This window comes from Taudactylus pleione, unplaced genomic scaffold (assembly GCF_031769625.1).
Source record: "Taudactylus pleione unplaced genomic scaffold, aTauple2 ptg000113l, whole genome shotgun sequence".
Lineage (NCBI taxonomy): Eukaryota > Metazoa > Chordata > Amphibia > Anura > Myobatrachidae > Taudactylus > Taudactylus pleione.
In genome coordinates this window covers 16,861,570-16,880,110 of record NW_028284515.1, presented here as the reverse complement: position 1 = coordinate 16,880,110, position 18,541 = coordinate 16,861,570, and the positions used below count along the sequence as shown (strand labels likewise).

The following is an 18,541-nucleotide window of genomic DNA, read 5'->3' as shown; positions in this document are numbered from 1 at the left end:
TACGACCACCCGGACGATATCGCATGCGGCCCCGTTGAAGGTAATGAAGGACGGAACGAGAGATCATTCCATCATTCATTACTGATGTGAACCCAGGGTATACCCGTCAGGCCGACATATCGGCTGTGTACCCAGCTTAAGATAAATACTGGCTTTATGTGAATTGCCACCCATTACATTACCCCCTACTTTCTTTAGTTGTGCTGAGAAATGTGACTATACGTATGGCAGTGCAAGGAGGCTGAAACTCATGACTCTGAGTAGAAGGTAGTCTGGAGTCTAGGGATTTCTGACCTCAATAAAATTTGAGGCGGTGTCTCTTACCAGACTTCTACATTGGATCAAGGCCATCATTCAGCGGTCGCTCTGAATGAGGGCGGCTGCTTGGGTTTTGAAGTGCGGCCTCCTGGCCGCTATCTAAGCTGTGGGTTACCACCCACAGCTTTAGCGATCGACCAGGTTGATGGTCGCTGTGGTCAAGACCATCGCGACCATCGGGGCTTGCGACGAGACCCTAAGGTTGGGTCTCGGCAACCGCAAGCCCCAGGGAGTTTCCTGCTCTGATCGAGCAGGAAACTCCCCACTGACATCACTGCTGATGTCAGTGCGGCCGTCCACAAAACGGCAAGACTCCGTTTGTGAAACCACCCCCCCGCCACGCCTACAAAATGGGACGAGCTAGCTGTCAATCAACAACGACAGCCGCCCCTTTTGTAACTCCGGAGCGAGAGAATTTCTCTCTCGCTCCGGGGTTTGCGCGTGCGCAGTGCGGCCGCTGCGCGTGCGCAGGTCCTAAACATCAACCCGCTTGCGAGCAGGTCTGAATAAGGTCCCAAATCCACAAGCAGGAACTGGAGGGCCCTTTAAACCAACAATTTATGAAGAGACATAACCTAAATATAGTGCACACTATGTACCTGTTAACCATCCAGGGGTAAATGTAATAGAGTCTGACTTTTTTCTGTGGGACAAACTCTGACCTTCACTAACATTTGAAGGTCCGAGTTTGTCCAACAACTCGGCAAATGTAATAGCCTGCAAACTTTTTCTCGTATGAAAACTCGGACCTTGTAATGCGCATTTTATTACAAAGTTCCGAGTTGTACAGAAGCCTTCACAGATTAGTGTTTAAAAAAAATAAATTAGTAATGTTAAAAAACAAACAAAAAAAAAAAAAACAACAACCCTGATGTGGGGTCCCCCCTTAAAAGTACAACCAGCATCTGGCTTTTCTGAGCGAGCCTAGCTTGTGAAAATACAGGGGGAAAAATCATAGGGTTTCCCTGTATTTTCATCAACCAGCAGCGGACTCAGTGAGCCAGTCCTGTTTGTGGAAATACAGGGGACAAAATAAGTAGGGGTCCCCTGTATTTTCCACAACCAGCACCGGACTCTTTCTAGCAGGGGTGTAATGCCACAGCCGGGGAGACCCTTTCACTGGGTCCCCCGGCCAAAGCATTCAGCACCTAACCGCTAGTTAGCCCATGCTGGGGAGGCGGGGACCCCTCTAATAAAGTGGTTCCCCTCTCCAGGGCACCCCAGGTATGGAATGAGAGCCTGGGGTTATACCCAGGACCCCTGGGCGGTGGGTGCCAGGTTGATTGTGTAGAAATATTGTCGTTTACAGTAGAACTACAGGTTCTAGCAAGCCTCCCCTGCATTCTGGTACTTGGAGAACTACAAGTACCAGCATGCAGGGCATTAAGGGCCCACTGGTACCTGTATTTCACCTGCAAAACAAATATTAAAATAAACACAGGACATGGACACCAAAGGTTTTATTTTTTTATTTCACATGCACTCATTCATTTACTCACTCTCTCACAACTCCCCTACATTCCCTGTAGCCATTTACGTCCTCTTGTCCATGCAGCATCCACATAACCTATAAAAAAAAAAAAATACCATACTCGCCTGTTCCTAGTGTACATCACGTCCTCTTCAGTCCAGTAGGCATTCAAGGGGTTAAAAAACACTGACACCCGAATCAAGGAGGACTAAAGGAACTGTATGTGTTCACACATACACTTCCTCCGCGCGAAAGAGAGGGACCTGTGTGACTACTGTCATTAGAGGAGCCGCCAGCCAATTAGCAGGCACGTCCGTAGGAGCTGTCGGCTGATTGGCTATGAGCCTAATTCCTTACGGATTGCAATACTGCATATGCACGCAGTTCAACTGCGATACCATGACAAACCACTGCGATTGCACTGCAATCTCAGGACCAACTAAGGACGCGCACTTTACCATACGCACATCCGTAATACGTAGCAGTATAGCAAAACCATCGGTACAATCGAACACCATCAGACCCATACGCACACTTGCACAAGCCCTGACCTTACTCAGGAATTGTTAATAGCCACGCACGCGGAGACCTCACACTGCGTATGGCCCCTAAAACGGCGTGTTAACGCACTAGCACGCCTGCGTTCGGCCGACCACCCCCCTGTCACCACCCACAAACGGCACTTCCTGTCAATCACTCTGCGATGGTCCTGCATAGCTGCTGCGATCGCTGTCCCGATCACGATAGCTATTTCGCGCACTGCAATGCATAGCACGTGCAGAACACAACTATCGGCCGATTGCGTGCGTATTAGCAACTGCGATTGAAGCTGGATCGGGTCCTATGAGCGGGCAGGCTGTCTGTCAAACTTTTCCCCATAGACTTCTATGGTGGGAACCGCTACATTGTATCCTATGATGGGAACCGCATTGTTATCCCTAAAATATGTGAATTGTACTTGTTGCTATCATTGCTATACTATATTTTGCATCACTTTTTTTCCTTTAGCGAAACAAAACAAATAACAGAATACATAATTGATAATAAAATAAACTGTTGCTAGTTCAATCCATATAATATAGTGATATATTGGTTAGAAAAACGCCCCTGGTGGGTGATTTTACTGGACTGCTTAAAGTCTTAAAATGTACCTAATAATACAAGGACTAGCCCAGGAATGCAGCTAATTTCTCTCAAACCATTACCACTAATGTACGAACATCTAAACTGTGTATTATTTATTTTTAGCTGCTTTGTTTTCAATTTAAATGACTATCTGTGGCTGTGGGTGATTATTATCTGCAATATATGCTTTAGCCAGTGTTTCCTTGCCCATTCCATGGATATGCTAAATGTGGGTGGGCAAATATGAGACTGGAATCATTGCAGGTATCCACCAGGAATAGGGTATAGTTTCCTATATTTCCAGCTCAGAGTGGTTTTAAGGAATGTACATTTTGTTGGATAAAAGATCCAGCCCTGAGAGATGTCTCAATGTATTATGCATTTCAATCCAGGCGTCCTATGGCTTGCATGGTGTCCAATTTGTGCCTAGGAGGAATCCTGCTGATTTCCTTCTTCGCATGATAGGCCCCCAGCCTGCAGTAGTCTGGCAGGCTGTCATGGCAACCGGCACCCGTAGATGCTGCCACCTGTCATTATTTTGTCTGTCGTGTAGACTATTCTAGGCAGCCATTCTGAATCTGCTGATTAAAACTCATCTAATAGATCTGCGCACAAGGGCGAGGGACAATACAGACTTCAAAAATTATTTGGGTTTTAACCTTTTGACAATCTTTGTTAATATAGATCTCTAAAACACGCCATTAAGGCTAGGGCTTGAGCTTGGTAGTTTGCTGTACGTATTTATTCTTTTCAGTGCAGGAGACCATTGTCTTTAAAGGATTTGTGCAGCGTAAATTAGACAGTAGAGGTGATTTATGTGGTGCAAAATGAGCTTTGGCCCAGACCGGCATCTAGATTTCCATCCAAAAATGCATACCCGGTTACAGCACAAAACTGTGACATCTGCAGAGATTTGCACAGGCTGAGGAATGCAAAAATCTGCTTCATTTGGTTGGGCAAGATTATTAAAATGTGATACAGGGGCGCATATTTAGGGGTGCTGTGCAGAGAGATGCACAGTAATTTCCATCCAGCACAATGACTTGAATTTAGGTCTGGTGTTTTTTTTTTTAATAGAACCTGTTTTGGAGCAAGTCAGCCATAATTGCTCCCACATTTTGTGCCTGACAAATAAATGTGTACATTCACCCGTATGCACAGTTGTTCCCATCTCTGCAGCCGGACTACCCCAAACCGTAAATGTAATCGAAAAGCAGTCCTCCTAACCATGCACACTGGCACCAGCATACCTCCCAACATGACCCTCTCCAGGAGGGACACAATGCTCTGGTCCTGGACTTCCCTGGTAAGAGTCGGGGCTGCAGCACAGTTCAAAATTCAAATAGGGGAGTCACACCAACTGTCATTTCACACGCTGCCAAACATCACTGGCTGGGACTCACTGGCAGTTGGTGTGACTCCCCTATTTGAATTTTGGACTGTACTGCAGCACCACCCCTGAAGCCGCCACCGATCATAAATTACCAGGGAAGTCCAGGACCAGAGCATTGTGTCCCTCCTGGAAAGGGTCATGTTGGGAGAGGTATGCACCAGTCCTATCGGTGGCGCAAACTATCTGTCGTAAAACAGGTGTATTTGTGTTTCACCCAACTTTGTATAACTCGCTATTTCATCAACATTCCTTCGCTTAATTCTGCCTACATGAGAACGTCCTGTTACCGCCCAGTTACTCCCCTTCAGTTGCAGTGAATTGCATATTACTATGCATCGCCCATATTTGTGTACGCTTTGCTTCGGAGCATTAGCAGCGCCAAAACACGCATGAGGATATGTGATCCAAATGGTTTTATGTTCAACTTTGCATCAGCTCCTTTTGGGTTTCCATATTGCATTTCAGCAGAGAACCATCTTAGTAAAGAGCGCTAAGCAATGTAATAAAAAGCTCTACACAACCAGTGGTAAATGTAATAAAGGCAACCCTAATGTCCTCTCACACATATAAGGATTAATAAATCCTAATTCCTGGGCTACATCAAAAGCTTGTCCATAAATAAATAAATAAATAAAGTGTTGGGTTTTCAAAGCCGCCAATTGTCTACTGTTTTGCCCACGGGCTTTAAAACAGCAATTTAATTAAATACAAAATACTCCTGGTTTAGAACTTAATATTATTGTCGCTTTAAATGCTGCAGACAAAGCTACTGACCACATTTAAACAACCAAGGCACGCAACAATCAAATGGCTCTGTTATTAGATTGTGTTTACAACATGGTCAGGGAGACTCCCTGAATTAGTAGCAATCTCCCTGTCTCCCTGAAGAGTCTAGCAATCTCCCTGATTGCACCTATGGCTACATACATTTTCTGAAAAGTATCAGTATTTCCATCACCAAGTAGATCTTACTAACTGCTTTGGGGCTCATTTACTTTTAAATGTACATTAATTTTATGGCACGCCTTGGATGTAGCAGTACACACCCACTTTACCGCTACGCATATAGGTGGTGCTTTCACAATCTCCCTGAAAAGTTTTTTCAAAAGTAGGCAAGTATGGTTTACAAATGTAGGTTTGCCAGTCAGATTACACAGAGTAGAGAGAACAGGTTACCTGCATCTCAAGCAGTTTAACAAAAAAAACGTATTTATAGTTTAGTTCTACCATTCATTACTTTTTGTCTGGAATGAAGGGGACTTCAAAATGGCCCCAATACACTAACATTCAAGCGTAAATTTCACTATTAAGCCAAACTAGTTTCTCTGAAGAGGTTCAAGAACAAGTCAGCCAAACAGTAAAACCAGTAAAGGTACATACTGATATACTAGGAGTGTTTTCTGTATTGTATTGTTCATTTTATATTGTTTTAGTTAGTTTTAGTTTGACAACATAAACCACATCTGTCCTCAATGCTGTAAGGAAATCCAAATTGTGCTAAAACCACCTTGTGATTAGGGAGGCCACTCTGTTATCTTAGCATGTCACCTGTGTTCCAGTAATCAAGCCTGGTGCAGACAGAGGCTGTTTTCAAGTAAGGAGGCTTAGCCCTCATAAACCAATCCTTTAATCAAATAGAACAGGGAAGTGTGCCTGCAGCGAGACTGGCTTGCCTCAGACATAAGGGTCAATGCAATTATCTTTCTCGCTTTCCTTTGTATTACACAGTAATATATTGACACGCTTGCAGGAATCTATTGAGTTTCACATGATTTGCAACAGATGGTAAAACATGTTTGTTTTCAGCGGATTGCCTGCAACATAAACTGCAATGCCCGATTAATAGGGATATAGATATATTATTGGTTTATTATGGAACACAAAGGGACACAGTATTGTTATTTATTAATTCATGTGAAATAACTGAATCGGTATTATATACCGTCGGACGGAATTGCCGGTGGTCAGGAGACCGACAGCAGCATCCCAATTGTTAAGATCCCGACAGGGGCAGGTAAGTAACCTAACCCTCCCCCTCTCTTCCCATAACCCTCACCCAGTGGTGCCTTACCCTAACCTCCCCTCGGTGGTGACTAACCCTAACCCCCCCTCCCCGCAGCCTAACTCTCACCCTCCCCAGTCTGTGCCTAACCCCCCCATCCCCAGCCTAACTCTAAGCCTAACCCACATATTTACCTTCGGGATGCAGACCTTGGTATCTTGATCCCTTCAAGATGCAGGTGTCGGCATTCTGACGGGTGTTGGGATTCCGGCGTCTGTATCCTGACGTCCAGCATCTTTACCGGATCCCAAAATATCTTTCTCAGTATATGTGTAATATGATAAGAAAACATTTTTGCCATATCACATGCTCATTTACATAGATTATACTTATGCTTTTACATCATGGCGACGTTTTCACGTTTCCTATGCATAGGAGCATTTCTATGTGAGAGAATGTGGCCTCCAGCAGACACAAGTGTGGGCTCGGTTGACTGTCCAGGGGAGTCTGGCCCTCAGGGCTTTCAAAAAAATGCCTGGAACCTGGTGCAGGTACAGACATTGCTCATGGAGGCCTGGTGCCTTATTAACCAACATAATGGGAGATGTATCAAGGTTTTGAGAGAGATAAAATGGAGAAGTCGCCCAAAGCAACCAATCTGCTTCTAACTGTGAGTTATCTAGCACAGTCTGTGAAATGACAGAAGCTAGTTGGTTGCTTTGGGCAACTTCTCCATTTTATCTCTCTCAAAGGTTTTATGCATCTCACCCTAAGGATGAGTTGTAACTTACAAGGAATGACTTCGCATTGAGAAGGGAGAAGATGTTAGTTCAAGACTATCCAGGCTGATCCACAGCCTGCTTAGGAACATCATAGACAGTCTAGAACCAAAACTCACACAAGAACACACCAAGACAACAACATATACCACTGTCAAAGGTTATTAAATAGCTATTCAATATATATATATATTGTGACACAGTTAGGTTAGGGGGTCCCTCTCCTGGGTAGAGGACTCCTTCCTTACACACACACACAGCAGCAGGGAAGCAGCACCCCAGTCTGGATGCAAGTACAAGCTGGTCGGCGCCAGTCTTTACTGTACAATGTCAGAAATATAAAGAAAACATAAATATAAATCCTAGCCCTGTCGGGGCACTAACTTCACAGGTAGTTACCTCACTACCAGAACCTGGCAGGGCCTAATGCCCTCACCAGCAACAAAGGCACAGCACAACACTCACAGTTAGGTTTTCAAGTGTCTCTGAGCAAACTCCCTGTCTGCTCTCCCAGGTGAGACACTCAGCCCTAAACAAACTAGGCTTATATTGGCCACTCTCAGGTGGAAACCCTAACAAGCCTGTTACCAGGCTGCGAGAACCAAAACCTGGAGTGGCCGTGGGTGGAGCCCTCCCTCTCCTCTCACCCACAACCCCCAGGTCCCAAACCTAAGCCGAAACTCAAGCCTGCTACACTGCAGACTTTCTCCTGGGGGTTTAAAACACATAAGACAGGAATCTGGGACAAATGTACCTGCCACAGACCACTTTACCAATGATCCTATCACAATATAAATAAATAAATATATATATATATATATATATATATATAAAAAAAAATCTGTGATCTATTAGGGAAATAGAATTTTATTTAAACCAGAAAAAATTATTAAGATAATGAACTAAGATTACAAAAGCCCCTATACATCAGGCGACTGATTGTCGGATCCTGAGATCGGATCAGAAGCGCTGATCCACTGGTCGGAAATGCAGACCGGCGGCCATAAATGTCCCACAATCCACCTGATGATTGGTGAAATTATACATGTTAAATATGAAAATGGGGGGTAGAACTGCGCTCTTGTTGATCAGGGGGTGGTGTGTTGTGGTACGGAGTGCTGCACCTTTGTGTGGGAGTACATGTTAAATATCAAAGATTTGCAAATGACGATCATATTTTGATTGTGATCGGCAAATCTTGAGATGCCGGACTGCAGGAACACGGCGATCCATTGCAGATGTATGGGGGCCTTAATGTGCGTTGGCTGTGCTGCAATGCAGTTCACTTGAATGTCTTGTTCTTTTTGTACATTTTATGCAACTAAAATATATATTTTTCAAAATTTGTTTGAAAGCAGAAGATATTTTTAGGGTTACAGTAAGGGCTACATCATATTATTAATAAGACCACTTCCTCCTTGAAAATAGTATTGATAACGTTCATTTAAGATTTTTTTAACACCTCAGTCTGCAGTGTATGACTGGGGAGCTCGTCTGTACCCCGCTCCTTGGTAAAGATCATGAAGACATCTCCCCTGGTGAAAAAATTAACTTACGTTTTTGGTTTTCACTTCTGTGGATGGAAGGAGAACATGGAGATCGAGTTTCCTGGTCTCTGCTGTCTGTACCTTCTTCATCAGCGAGGTGAGTGTGGGCGTAGTGGTAACTGAGGCCAGGTCTGTTCTTGTAACGTTTTCCACAAACTACAAAAGGTAACATTATAAAATGAACGATCTCTGGGAAAATTGAAGTGTCTTGCAGAGGGAATAGAATGAATACATTCAACATTTTTTTTTAAATAAAATATATATAGAATTTTTTTTACACTTATTATTTTATGAGTCAACAGAAACCTAGGAAAAAGAAAAAATTATAATACAATCAATGAGTCACTGGAAATTCTATAGTGTTATTACACAATATTTATATTCCTATTTTTGTGAACTTTATTTGAAGTTTTTTTTTTTTTTTTTACACTAATGTTAATCAAAGGTATAGTATAGATAAATGCAGTGTACCAAAGCAGTAACAAATCAGGAAATATAGAGCAAAATCTGGTAGAACTTATTTGTTGATATGGAACGTTCTCATTACCTTGATAAACAGTTCGTGTATGCCATACAACTTATAAGAATTATTTTTTGGCTTGGTTGGCACATTCAGATAAATAGCCCCGACTGGAAAACAATGATTGAAGCTGAACGTATAGTATAAATTACAGCATTTAATTTGTTGTCCATTGCAAGATGTTCATTTATTGCAAGGCACATGACCTCAGCAATTTGTACTCAGCGACACTGTACAACTTACACTACCTGGTCCAAGTGCAGAGTCGGCAACCAAACTTATAATCGGAAAAGGGCAGCACAGCAGCAGCCTGACTCTATCAATGTAATGGTAGCATTTTGTTTGAACAAGATGAGAGAGGCAATAACATTAAAGTACCTTTGTGGGCTGTTTTTGGGTTATGCTTTTGTTTGTAACTATCTGCAACAGAGAGAAAGAAACAGAACGAAGTGTGAACCTTGCTGAACAACAAAGAACATTGGGAATGGATATGGTCAAAGAGAAACGTTCACTGAATTGAGTTGCACCTTATTATGGGGACGGATAGTGACCTAGGCGCATTGTTTCTGAATCACGAACTTGGACATAAAGCGCAAAACTTCTGTCTATGCAGCAGGATGCAGCAAACATTTATAACTGTAGTTGATGACAGCTGATCTGAGGCCACTATACCAATCTGGTTTATTATACCTGACATAGTAGAACAGTTTAGTGATTTTTAAGGACAATTTATCTCAAAATGCAAATATTGCTAATGATTGAAGGTCAAATATATTGTTGAGTCTTAACCTGGTTTCCAGTGCAGGTGCGAATATCATCATTTCCATAGGTTTTGGAGTTCGCTGTACTTAAAATGCAATTTTGTCACTTTACCAATTGTCAGGGAAATGTTAAATGGGGTCAATTCAATTGTGGGTCATGTCCGCGATTTAGTGTGCGCCTATGCCGCAGTAGCCCCGAAATCATGTATTTTTATTTGCAGCCGTAAAGGTGTGTATTAAAATACAAGATTTTGGAGCAAAATCGTGGAGACTTGGTGTGCCGTTGCGGGAGTTCCAACGCCATTGCAACAACACATCACAAGCATCACCCGTAATTCACCCCTAATTGAACTGACCCCTATGACATAGATGCCGGTATAGATGAGCCTTGACGCGGCCCGGCGCTTAACCATATATTTGCAATATATGCAACAAAGACCTCTGGATTTCTATTATCATGTAGTGTTCAAGCCCCGTTGCTGGTTTTTTTTTTTTTTTTATTTGCCGTATGCTGGAGGGAAAGTTTTGTTTTTCTTTTTTTCTGTAGTCCACAGTAAACCCCTCCTTTTTACAAGCACCTGTGAAAAATCATTAAGCTAATATGACAAACCACTATTTTGTACCTCTATGACATAGAGGTTAGGTGATTTTGTACTTTAGATTACCTTCTGGGCTGGCACAATACGCTCAGCCGACCCTGCGCAGCAGGAGGCACCAAGCTGGAGAGGCACCGCCATCTATTCCATTTGCCGGGCGTCCGCTGGTGATAAAATTTCCTTCCCTGCAGCCGGAGGCTGGGGCTCACTCCTGAGCTCTGCCTTCCGGCTCCTGCAGCGTGCACAGGTAGAGAAGTCCATGAAGTCTCTCCCATAGTGCCGAGCACGAGGAGCTGTTGGACGGCGGCAGGCTCAGGAGTGGGGCTTCGGGTTAAATGTTGTTTGTCTGTGTGTCATTAGGTGTAAGATGCTCTACTACTGTGGGCATTGCGGGTAAGGGACACTACTACTGTGAGCATTATGTATATAAGCGGTAAAAAAGAGATGATCATGCGCTCCTGGATATGGTGGTTAAATAGCAGCTTTCTTATAAATGGTCAGACACCTGGCCAATTAGCAATTAAATCAAGTAAAAGAAGCGCTGTTGGAACTAACAATACATACGTAATACGGTGGAATGCTATACCAGCTGAGGTGAGACAAACAAACAACACTCAACATACAATGTCACAATAGATGTATATAGCGCTTTCTGTGAAGAGTTAATAGTCCTGGAGATCAGTTGTACCCGTGACTGTGCAGCGGAATGGCAAGGGTGTAAGTGCTGACCCTACCTTTCCCTATGCTCCTCCGTGCGGGGTTAGCCTGGTCCGGACTCCTGCTGTTCAGTCAGCTGCTCGTCTGCTCCGCTCACCGTTAGTAGGAGGCTGTCCCGGCGCATCGTACATTTCACTGTGGTAGTCCTGCGACCGTCTAAACACCGCTTCCTCGTGGAGTTCAATTACCGTGCTCACTGCCTGGTGACGTCAATCGGGTTGTAGACACCAACGCGTTTCATCCTTTCGGACTTTGGACAGTAGGAGGCTGTCCCGGCGCATCGTACATTTCATTAACTGTGAGCGGAGCAGACGAGCAGCTGACTGAACAGCAGGAGTCCGGACCAGGCTAACCCCGCACGGAGGAGCATAGGGAAAGGTAGGGTCAGCACTTACACCCTTGCCATTCCGCTGCACAGTCACGGGTACAACTGATCTCCAGGACTATTAACTCTTCACAGAAAGCGCTATATACATCTATTGTGACATTGTATGTTGAGTGTTGTTTGTTTGTCTCACCTCAGCTGGTATAGCATTCCACCGTATTACGTATGTATTGTTAGTTCCAACAGCGCTTCTTTTACTTGTATATAAGCGGTAGTACTGTGGGCATTGTGTATCAGGGGCATTACTGTGTGTCGTAACATGAATAAGGGACACTATGTGGTGTAATGTGAATAAGATTGTGCTACTGTGAGGTGTCATTTGATTTGGGGGCACTATTGTGTGGCCACTCTCCTTTCTTGTGATTCCATGCCCCTTTATTGCAGCGCGAGCCAAAGGCATCCCTTTATAAAATGGTAACTGTCATTTTAGGGAGGGAGGGTGCCAAACACCCTAGCACCGGCCCTGATTACCATATAACCCAAGGCTTTTCAAAATGGTTTAAATTTCTGTTTTTATTTTGTCTTCTATTTTTATGTTGCCTTTTGAACAATTCCTCGTTATTTCCGACCTTCCTCCAGGACTCATAGGTTTACAGTCTTCAAGTAACACAGTGGTTTTTATAGCAAATGGGAGAAAAGACCATTCAAAAGTGGAATTTAGCCTGTTAACCCTCTCAGCAAATCTAAATACATTTTTGTAAGAAGTTGATTAGTGTGCCTTAATTTTAACGGTCTGCTGCTCTTTGTCTTGTGTGAGGTTTTCAAGATGAACATAGTCAGAACTAAATATACTGTTGTAGAACTCCAAAAATATCACCGCGCCAGAACAAAATTATTTACTAAAGTCCAGTCCCCCCTTTATTAAAATTCATGTTTATCTCTGTTCTGTTCAAACCCATTAATATGTGATTCCAGCAGTGTTTAAATCTATTGTTATCTCTACTTCTACTAAATGTTTATTCTATCCATATTATTCACAATTCTTTTCAATAGCATCAGGGCAATAGCACATTATATAGATATTATAGTTGTCTAAAGTGTTAGCGCAAAGAACATTGTAGTAACTGTTATAACATTCTGAGAATAAGATTTAATTTCAGATATACAGGGGTATTCAATATGGGTGCGATAACATAGTTTTTGCGTTAATATCGGAGCTATGACGTCATTATCGCAGGTTTTAGTTTTACACTGTATTCAATATCACAGACTTATCGCATTTTTGAAAAGTCTTTGATAAAAAACGGGGATAACTTTTCACCATTGAATAGGTGTCGAAAAAAAGTGCAGAATTGGGGTTTGGGGGTGCAGACTTAAAAAAAAATAGCCTGCACCCCTGGGACTGACATTTAAAAAAGAATGGTGTCAAAAAAGGTTAAAAAAAAAAATAGGGACACACCAAAAAATTAATTAAAAAATTGGGGTGAAAAAAAAAAATGGGAAAAAATTGATTAACAATAGGGAAATAGGTTCAGGGCTATTCTGCAAGTATGCTGCAGATGTTTTCTAGAATAGATTTATAGCGGCAGGTGCACAATTGCAGAATTTTTAAAAACTAACTTTAGGGACTTAAAAATATGCTAGTACCCATTTTCATGTACCCCAAATTTGATGGGACCACTTAAAAAAACGAAAAAAATAACCTAAGTGCTCTTCTGCATCACTTCTTCAATGTCGGGAAAAAAACACCTGCTGCGGCTATTTAAATCCCCGACTTTCAATTAAAGGCTAAAACGGGGGTACCCATAGTGATCCCCCATGTTTTTACAACTTTAGGGGGGTCTTACAATTTTTTAAAGGAAAAATTCGTAACTTTACGCAAATCCAACTTCGGAGTTTCCCGTTTTCGTTAATTTTATATTGAATACGGGGATAAGCGGGAGCGCGCCCGATACTTTAACGCAGGTAAAAACTCCGATATGAAACGTTAACTTCGACAGTGAAGTTAACGTTTCATATTGAATACCCCTCATAGCCTTTTCTTAATTGATATCAAGCTGCAGTTTATGCCAAATATTATCCTGGTTTGAACTCTGCCAAAGTATAATAACTGCTTATAGACAAAATCTTTCTAATTCGTTATTGCAACGTTTAGATTGTTCCAGATCATGCGTCCAAAGGATTATGTATCTTTCTCATTGGCGTTTTGCTGCTGCTGTTTTAACAAATTTACTGTTGTACTGTTGTTTCCGTGGCCTTTGTGTTGTTTCTTTCAACTTTATAACTTCAGTAAATCTGTAGCCTCCTTAAAAATACTATAACTGCATATAGCCCAGTCACTCCCCAACTCCATGTTTGCACAGTGTTTGGAAGCAGACTGCAGATTAATGTAAAGTTTATCTAGAGTGTATTTAACAAGTGGCAGTCTCCAAATGTTTGTTTCCTGGGCGCCAGAAAAAGATGGTGTTTATTCCGGGACAGTTTAAAATGAAGGAAATTTTAAAATAAAATAACGCACCGGGCATTCAGATTTAGTTTATAACCATTAATAAAGCTGACAGCATACACACAGGGAAGAAACATGCTGTATTCCATTACACTGACACTTCAGTGTCCACAGAAACAAATCACTTCATACAGTGCACAGGGCAAGCACCTGTTCCATGTGGTTGTGAAGGCCTGACTTTCATTAGCCAATGATGGACATTCATTTCTATTTGACTGACTTATCTGAATTGAATATCATGCATTAGTCAATGATAATCTGCAGTTTCCCAACCAATCAGAGCACTTGTTCTGTCCTGCAATGAAGGTTGGCTTCTCATAGGCCGATGACCAACATTCAGCTCTGATTGCTCAGTTAATCAGGCATGAATGTTACTTGTCCAACCCAGTAGGGCACATGCTAAACAGAGGCATGTGACATTGGTTGGAAAGTATTGGCCAGCTGAAGCTAATGCTGCTCACTGGGCAGTGAGAAGCTTAAGTGGATCTGCAGGATCATTGCGGGAAACTGCAAACATTGGTGTGAGGAGACCACAAAAAAAACGAATGAATCCAGTGAAAAAAAATGTTAAATCTACAAACGTAAAATTGGGGTTTGACTGACTTACAGCAGCCGCACAAGAACTTAATTTAGGGATAATTATTTCTAGGGATAGTTGCAGACCTGGATTCCCCCCTAGTAAACCAAAGTAGTGGCTAGAGTAATTTGCGTCATCAGGGACCCCCCTTCCCAAAGTAGTATTATATGGAGGGAGAATTACGACAAAATAAGACTGAGGCCTATTTATCAATCTTATTTATTTATTTTTTAACTAAAATAATGCTTCAAAGGGCTTTTGGATCAGTTTTTGTAAAAAAACGACTCCATACCTTTAAATTCACATTCTTTTAGTTAGCAGATTGTATTTTCCATACTTGTAACTGGAAATGCAATCTGTTGCAGACTTTCTAAAAGAAATGGTGAAAAAAAATACTGGGACGGAGCCCTGCGATAACGCTATCTGGAGATGGCGCTATGCAGGCTTTTCCCCCATTTCACCTACTCTAAGCTCAGCAGGGGCGTTTCTAGAGAGGAGGGGGCCCGTGTGCAGTCTCCGACACAGGCCCTCTCCTCTCTGCCTGCGGCCGGCTGCGCACTGAGCTGTGCGCAGCCAGCGCCGGAGTTATAGACTCTGGACACTAGAGTGTGTCCAGAGTCTATAATGAATGCACAGGTCACCGGGAAAATGGCAGCGGCGGCCATTTTCCCTGTACTGCGCATGCGCAAATGACGCCATTTTCCAGTCGTTTTACAGCGCCAGACCCCCGCGCCGACGTGGGACTCTGGAGAGGTAAGTCAAATTGTGGGTGCAGTGTGTGTGGTGCGGGGCCCGTGTTCCCCGCATACCCTGCACCCATTATAGATACGCCCCCTTGTAGCTCAGCCTTCCCTGCCTGCTGACAGGAAAAGCAGAGCCCAGAGTAGGCTTCTGTGATCAGCCTGTGTGTCAAAAAAAAAAAAGCAGCTCTGTCCCTGCATGCGATATTTGATACATCCTTGTGATGTACTCTTCTATCGCATTGTGAATTCAGGCGATATTATCACATCCCATCCGCATGTGGGATGCAAATTGTGATAAATATGCCCTTTAAAGAGATCACTTTAAATAAATTAAATAATACTAAAATGATGATAATGCCATACAAATATAAATTGCATGGCAAACATTTAATATATAGCATTATACAAAGTGATAAGTTTTTGTGGAACAATTCTTTTTTTTATTTTATTTTTTATTCCAATTTTGTTCTTTTATTCTGTTAAATAAGGAAATTGATAACACTTACTACTGATTGAGATACAATTTTTGGAAACAAAAAATACCATGGTCAAATTAAAATTTCTTCTCTGTACCCGTTTAATAATTTGTTCGCACTTGGATTTTATGTCACGTCTACACAGACCTGAATTAATTTCCTCTCCCTTTCAATAGCAGAAATTCAATAATTCTCTTTGCAGGTTTCATCAAAACGGCTGATCTGAGGTCATGATCAGTGTGAGGGGCAGCTATATTTCCCAGTTTCTTATCACATGAGCGTGAAGTATAACTGCAGTATTTATTTCTACATTCCCTTCTGATACTTATTACGGTAAGAAGTTTAAGATGTGTGATCAATGATTTCTAAAAGGCAGGCACCTTTTCTGCTTTTTTTAGTAATAATGTCATAACCAGAGCATTTCTGCGTACATTCGCTGGTGGGAGCAATGCTTAACAATTTAAATGGGGGGGGAATGCAATGTGAAGAAAGATAAATACAATTTTTTAATTAAGTTAGTATATTTTAGCTATGGGGGGTCTAAATAAAAGAAAATCTGGAAAACCCTACAGTATGTCCCAAGTTATAGCAGGAAAGTTTCAACCTTAAAATTAACACATTAAGATCAGGATGTTTAGTCTGATAGTTGAACTTCCATGTGTATGTCTATTTTGGCCACCCACGCCAAATTTGTGGATGAAATTCACATGGATTTCGTCTGTTCTGTTCAACTTTGAGGGTCTGTCAGCTCCCACATATGGCGGGCTATCTGGCCAACCATTTCTAAATCGTCCATACTCGCCAAAGCAATTGCCATGTGTAGCCAAATTTGGTGCTTCTAATAGAAAATGGAGTAATGCTAAGGAATGGAGAATAAGGCATAACTAAAGCTAATAGTTCAACAACCAAAAATTATTTGGAACACATTTGAAATGTCAGACAACATTAGCTGTGAATGGCGCAAGATAAGTGGCATCTGGAAAAAGATGACATCAGTATGACCAAGCACAAAAAAAATGTGGGATATACAGTTATTATTGACAATGGAGATGACTGCAGATTACAGCCGAATGGAGGAGCCAAGGTACACCTAACTTTGCAAGTTTGGTATTTGCAGCTGTGGGGTTTTTTTTTTCCCCACAGATTTTTGAAAAAATAAATGTAAAATGCACAAAGATTTATTTATTTTTATTTATTAATTTTTTTTAACATGCCGACGTTCTTCGTATGCGTCCACAGATTTTCCATTGTTCAGTGTACAGTAGTTTGCGAAAATGCAGTCCTAAAAATCAGTAGATAATAGGTGTACAGTTTATAGCATTTCTTAATTGGAATGATCTAAAACTTCCATGTTGACAAACATATATTGCTGTTTTTATGGTATTAGTGCAAAACTTTAGCAGGATATACATACGTGTGTATGTATGACAGTGTCGGACTGGGGCATTAAGGGCCCACCAGGGAAATGCAGGGGCCTGCTGAAGGGGTGTGACCAACCACTGGGTAAGTATTGTCATTAATGGGAGGGGCATATTATACATTCTCAGATAGCACTATGCCCAATTTAGTCTAATAGATGTGCAGGGGACAGAGGGGCATATTGATCATAACTAAAATGTCCTGTTAACCATGTGGAAACGCTAGTTTCCGCATATTTACGGTAACGGGCTATTCAGAAGGAGGGGGGGGGGGGGGGGGAAGAGGTAGGCTTGCTACTGCTGGTGATTAGGTCTGGGGCTTCCTTGTCATTTTGTGCCCCATACAATATGCTGCCCGTAACCCCTGATTTTGGCCCTGGCCATAGAAACCTGTCTGTCCCTGCATGTCCCCGCCCCCCTGTTAAAGAGGGCGAAGTTACAAAGCAGGAGGGCCCACCGGGGTTTTACCTGAATCCCCGGTGGCCCAGTCCGAGCCTGATATGGGATAGGTCTACTTACACATAGCCACACAAGTCAATGTATAAAAAAAATACCACGTTTTAAACTGTGTATCTGATATTGCATTAATGTAAATGTTGTGGTACAGTAGTTCTTCTTTTAAAAAGGCCAGAAACACATCTGGAGCTAATCTGCTGCATAGACCATGTATCACTTGCAGTATGATTTCACAAATGTACAAGTTATATGGTTTGGGGGCATAATAAATAGTAGAAAGAGCTACTATGCCTCCAGATAAAGCACTAAACAAGCCAATGGGAGGCTGCGACCCTTGAGTTGTACAAGGCTGAGCAGTATGGGCAAGAAGCACAGCAGGAGAATGCTACTTACTGTCACATACGTAAGGTTTGTCATGCTCATCAAAGGACGTATCATTCCTCCTCCTCCCTCCACGAGCCTAGAATTAAAATGAAACATTTACTGACTGTCCTAAGCTGTATCATAACAGTTACCATGTATACACCAGTAATATTCATAGTTCCCAACTTTACACTAATGGCTTTCTGGAGAAGATGAATTCTCCAACAGCTGCTGGAGATTGTCGTTTATTTACAGTGTATGTGGCTCATTTAATTAGCTGCCGGACTAAAGGCCCCCATACATCAGAGATTGATTGCAGCAATCGTGCAATTTGCAATCGATTGAAAAAGGGAAAGATTGTTATACACAATCGATTGCAGAAATCCCACAATCGATTGAAAAAGGGAAAGAGGGCCTGATTCAGACCTGCTCGTGAGCGCTGAACGCT

The 18,541-nt window shown here is 42.3% G+C and overlaps 1 protein-coding gene across 3 annotated transcripts in view; it reads right to left on the bottom strand.

Moving 5' to 3' along the window:
• Positions 1-18,541, bottom strand: part of DPF3 (double PHD fingers 3) — a 283,534-nt gene that overhangs the window by 56,176 nt on the left and 208,817 nt on the right. For all 3 annotated transcript variants that reach the window (XM_088471277.1, XM_088471279.1, XM_088471278.1), the window contains exons 6-7: positions 18,124-18,190; positions 8,645-8,791 (exon numbers count right to left, since the gene is read on the bottom strand). In XM_088471277.1, coding sequence (XP_088327403.1) covers positions 8,645-8,791; positions 18,124-18,190 — 214 coding nt within the window. The remainder of the gene's footprint in view (positions 1-8,644; positions 8,792-18,123; positions 18,191-18,541) is intronic.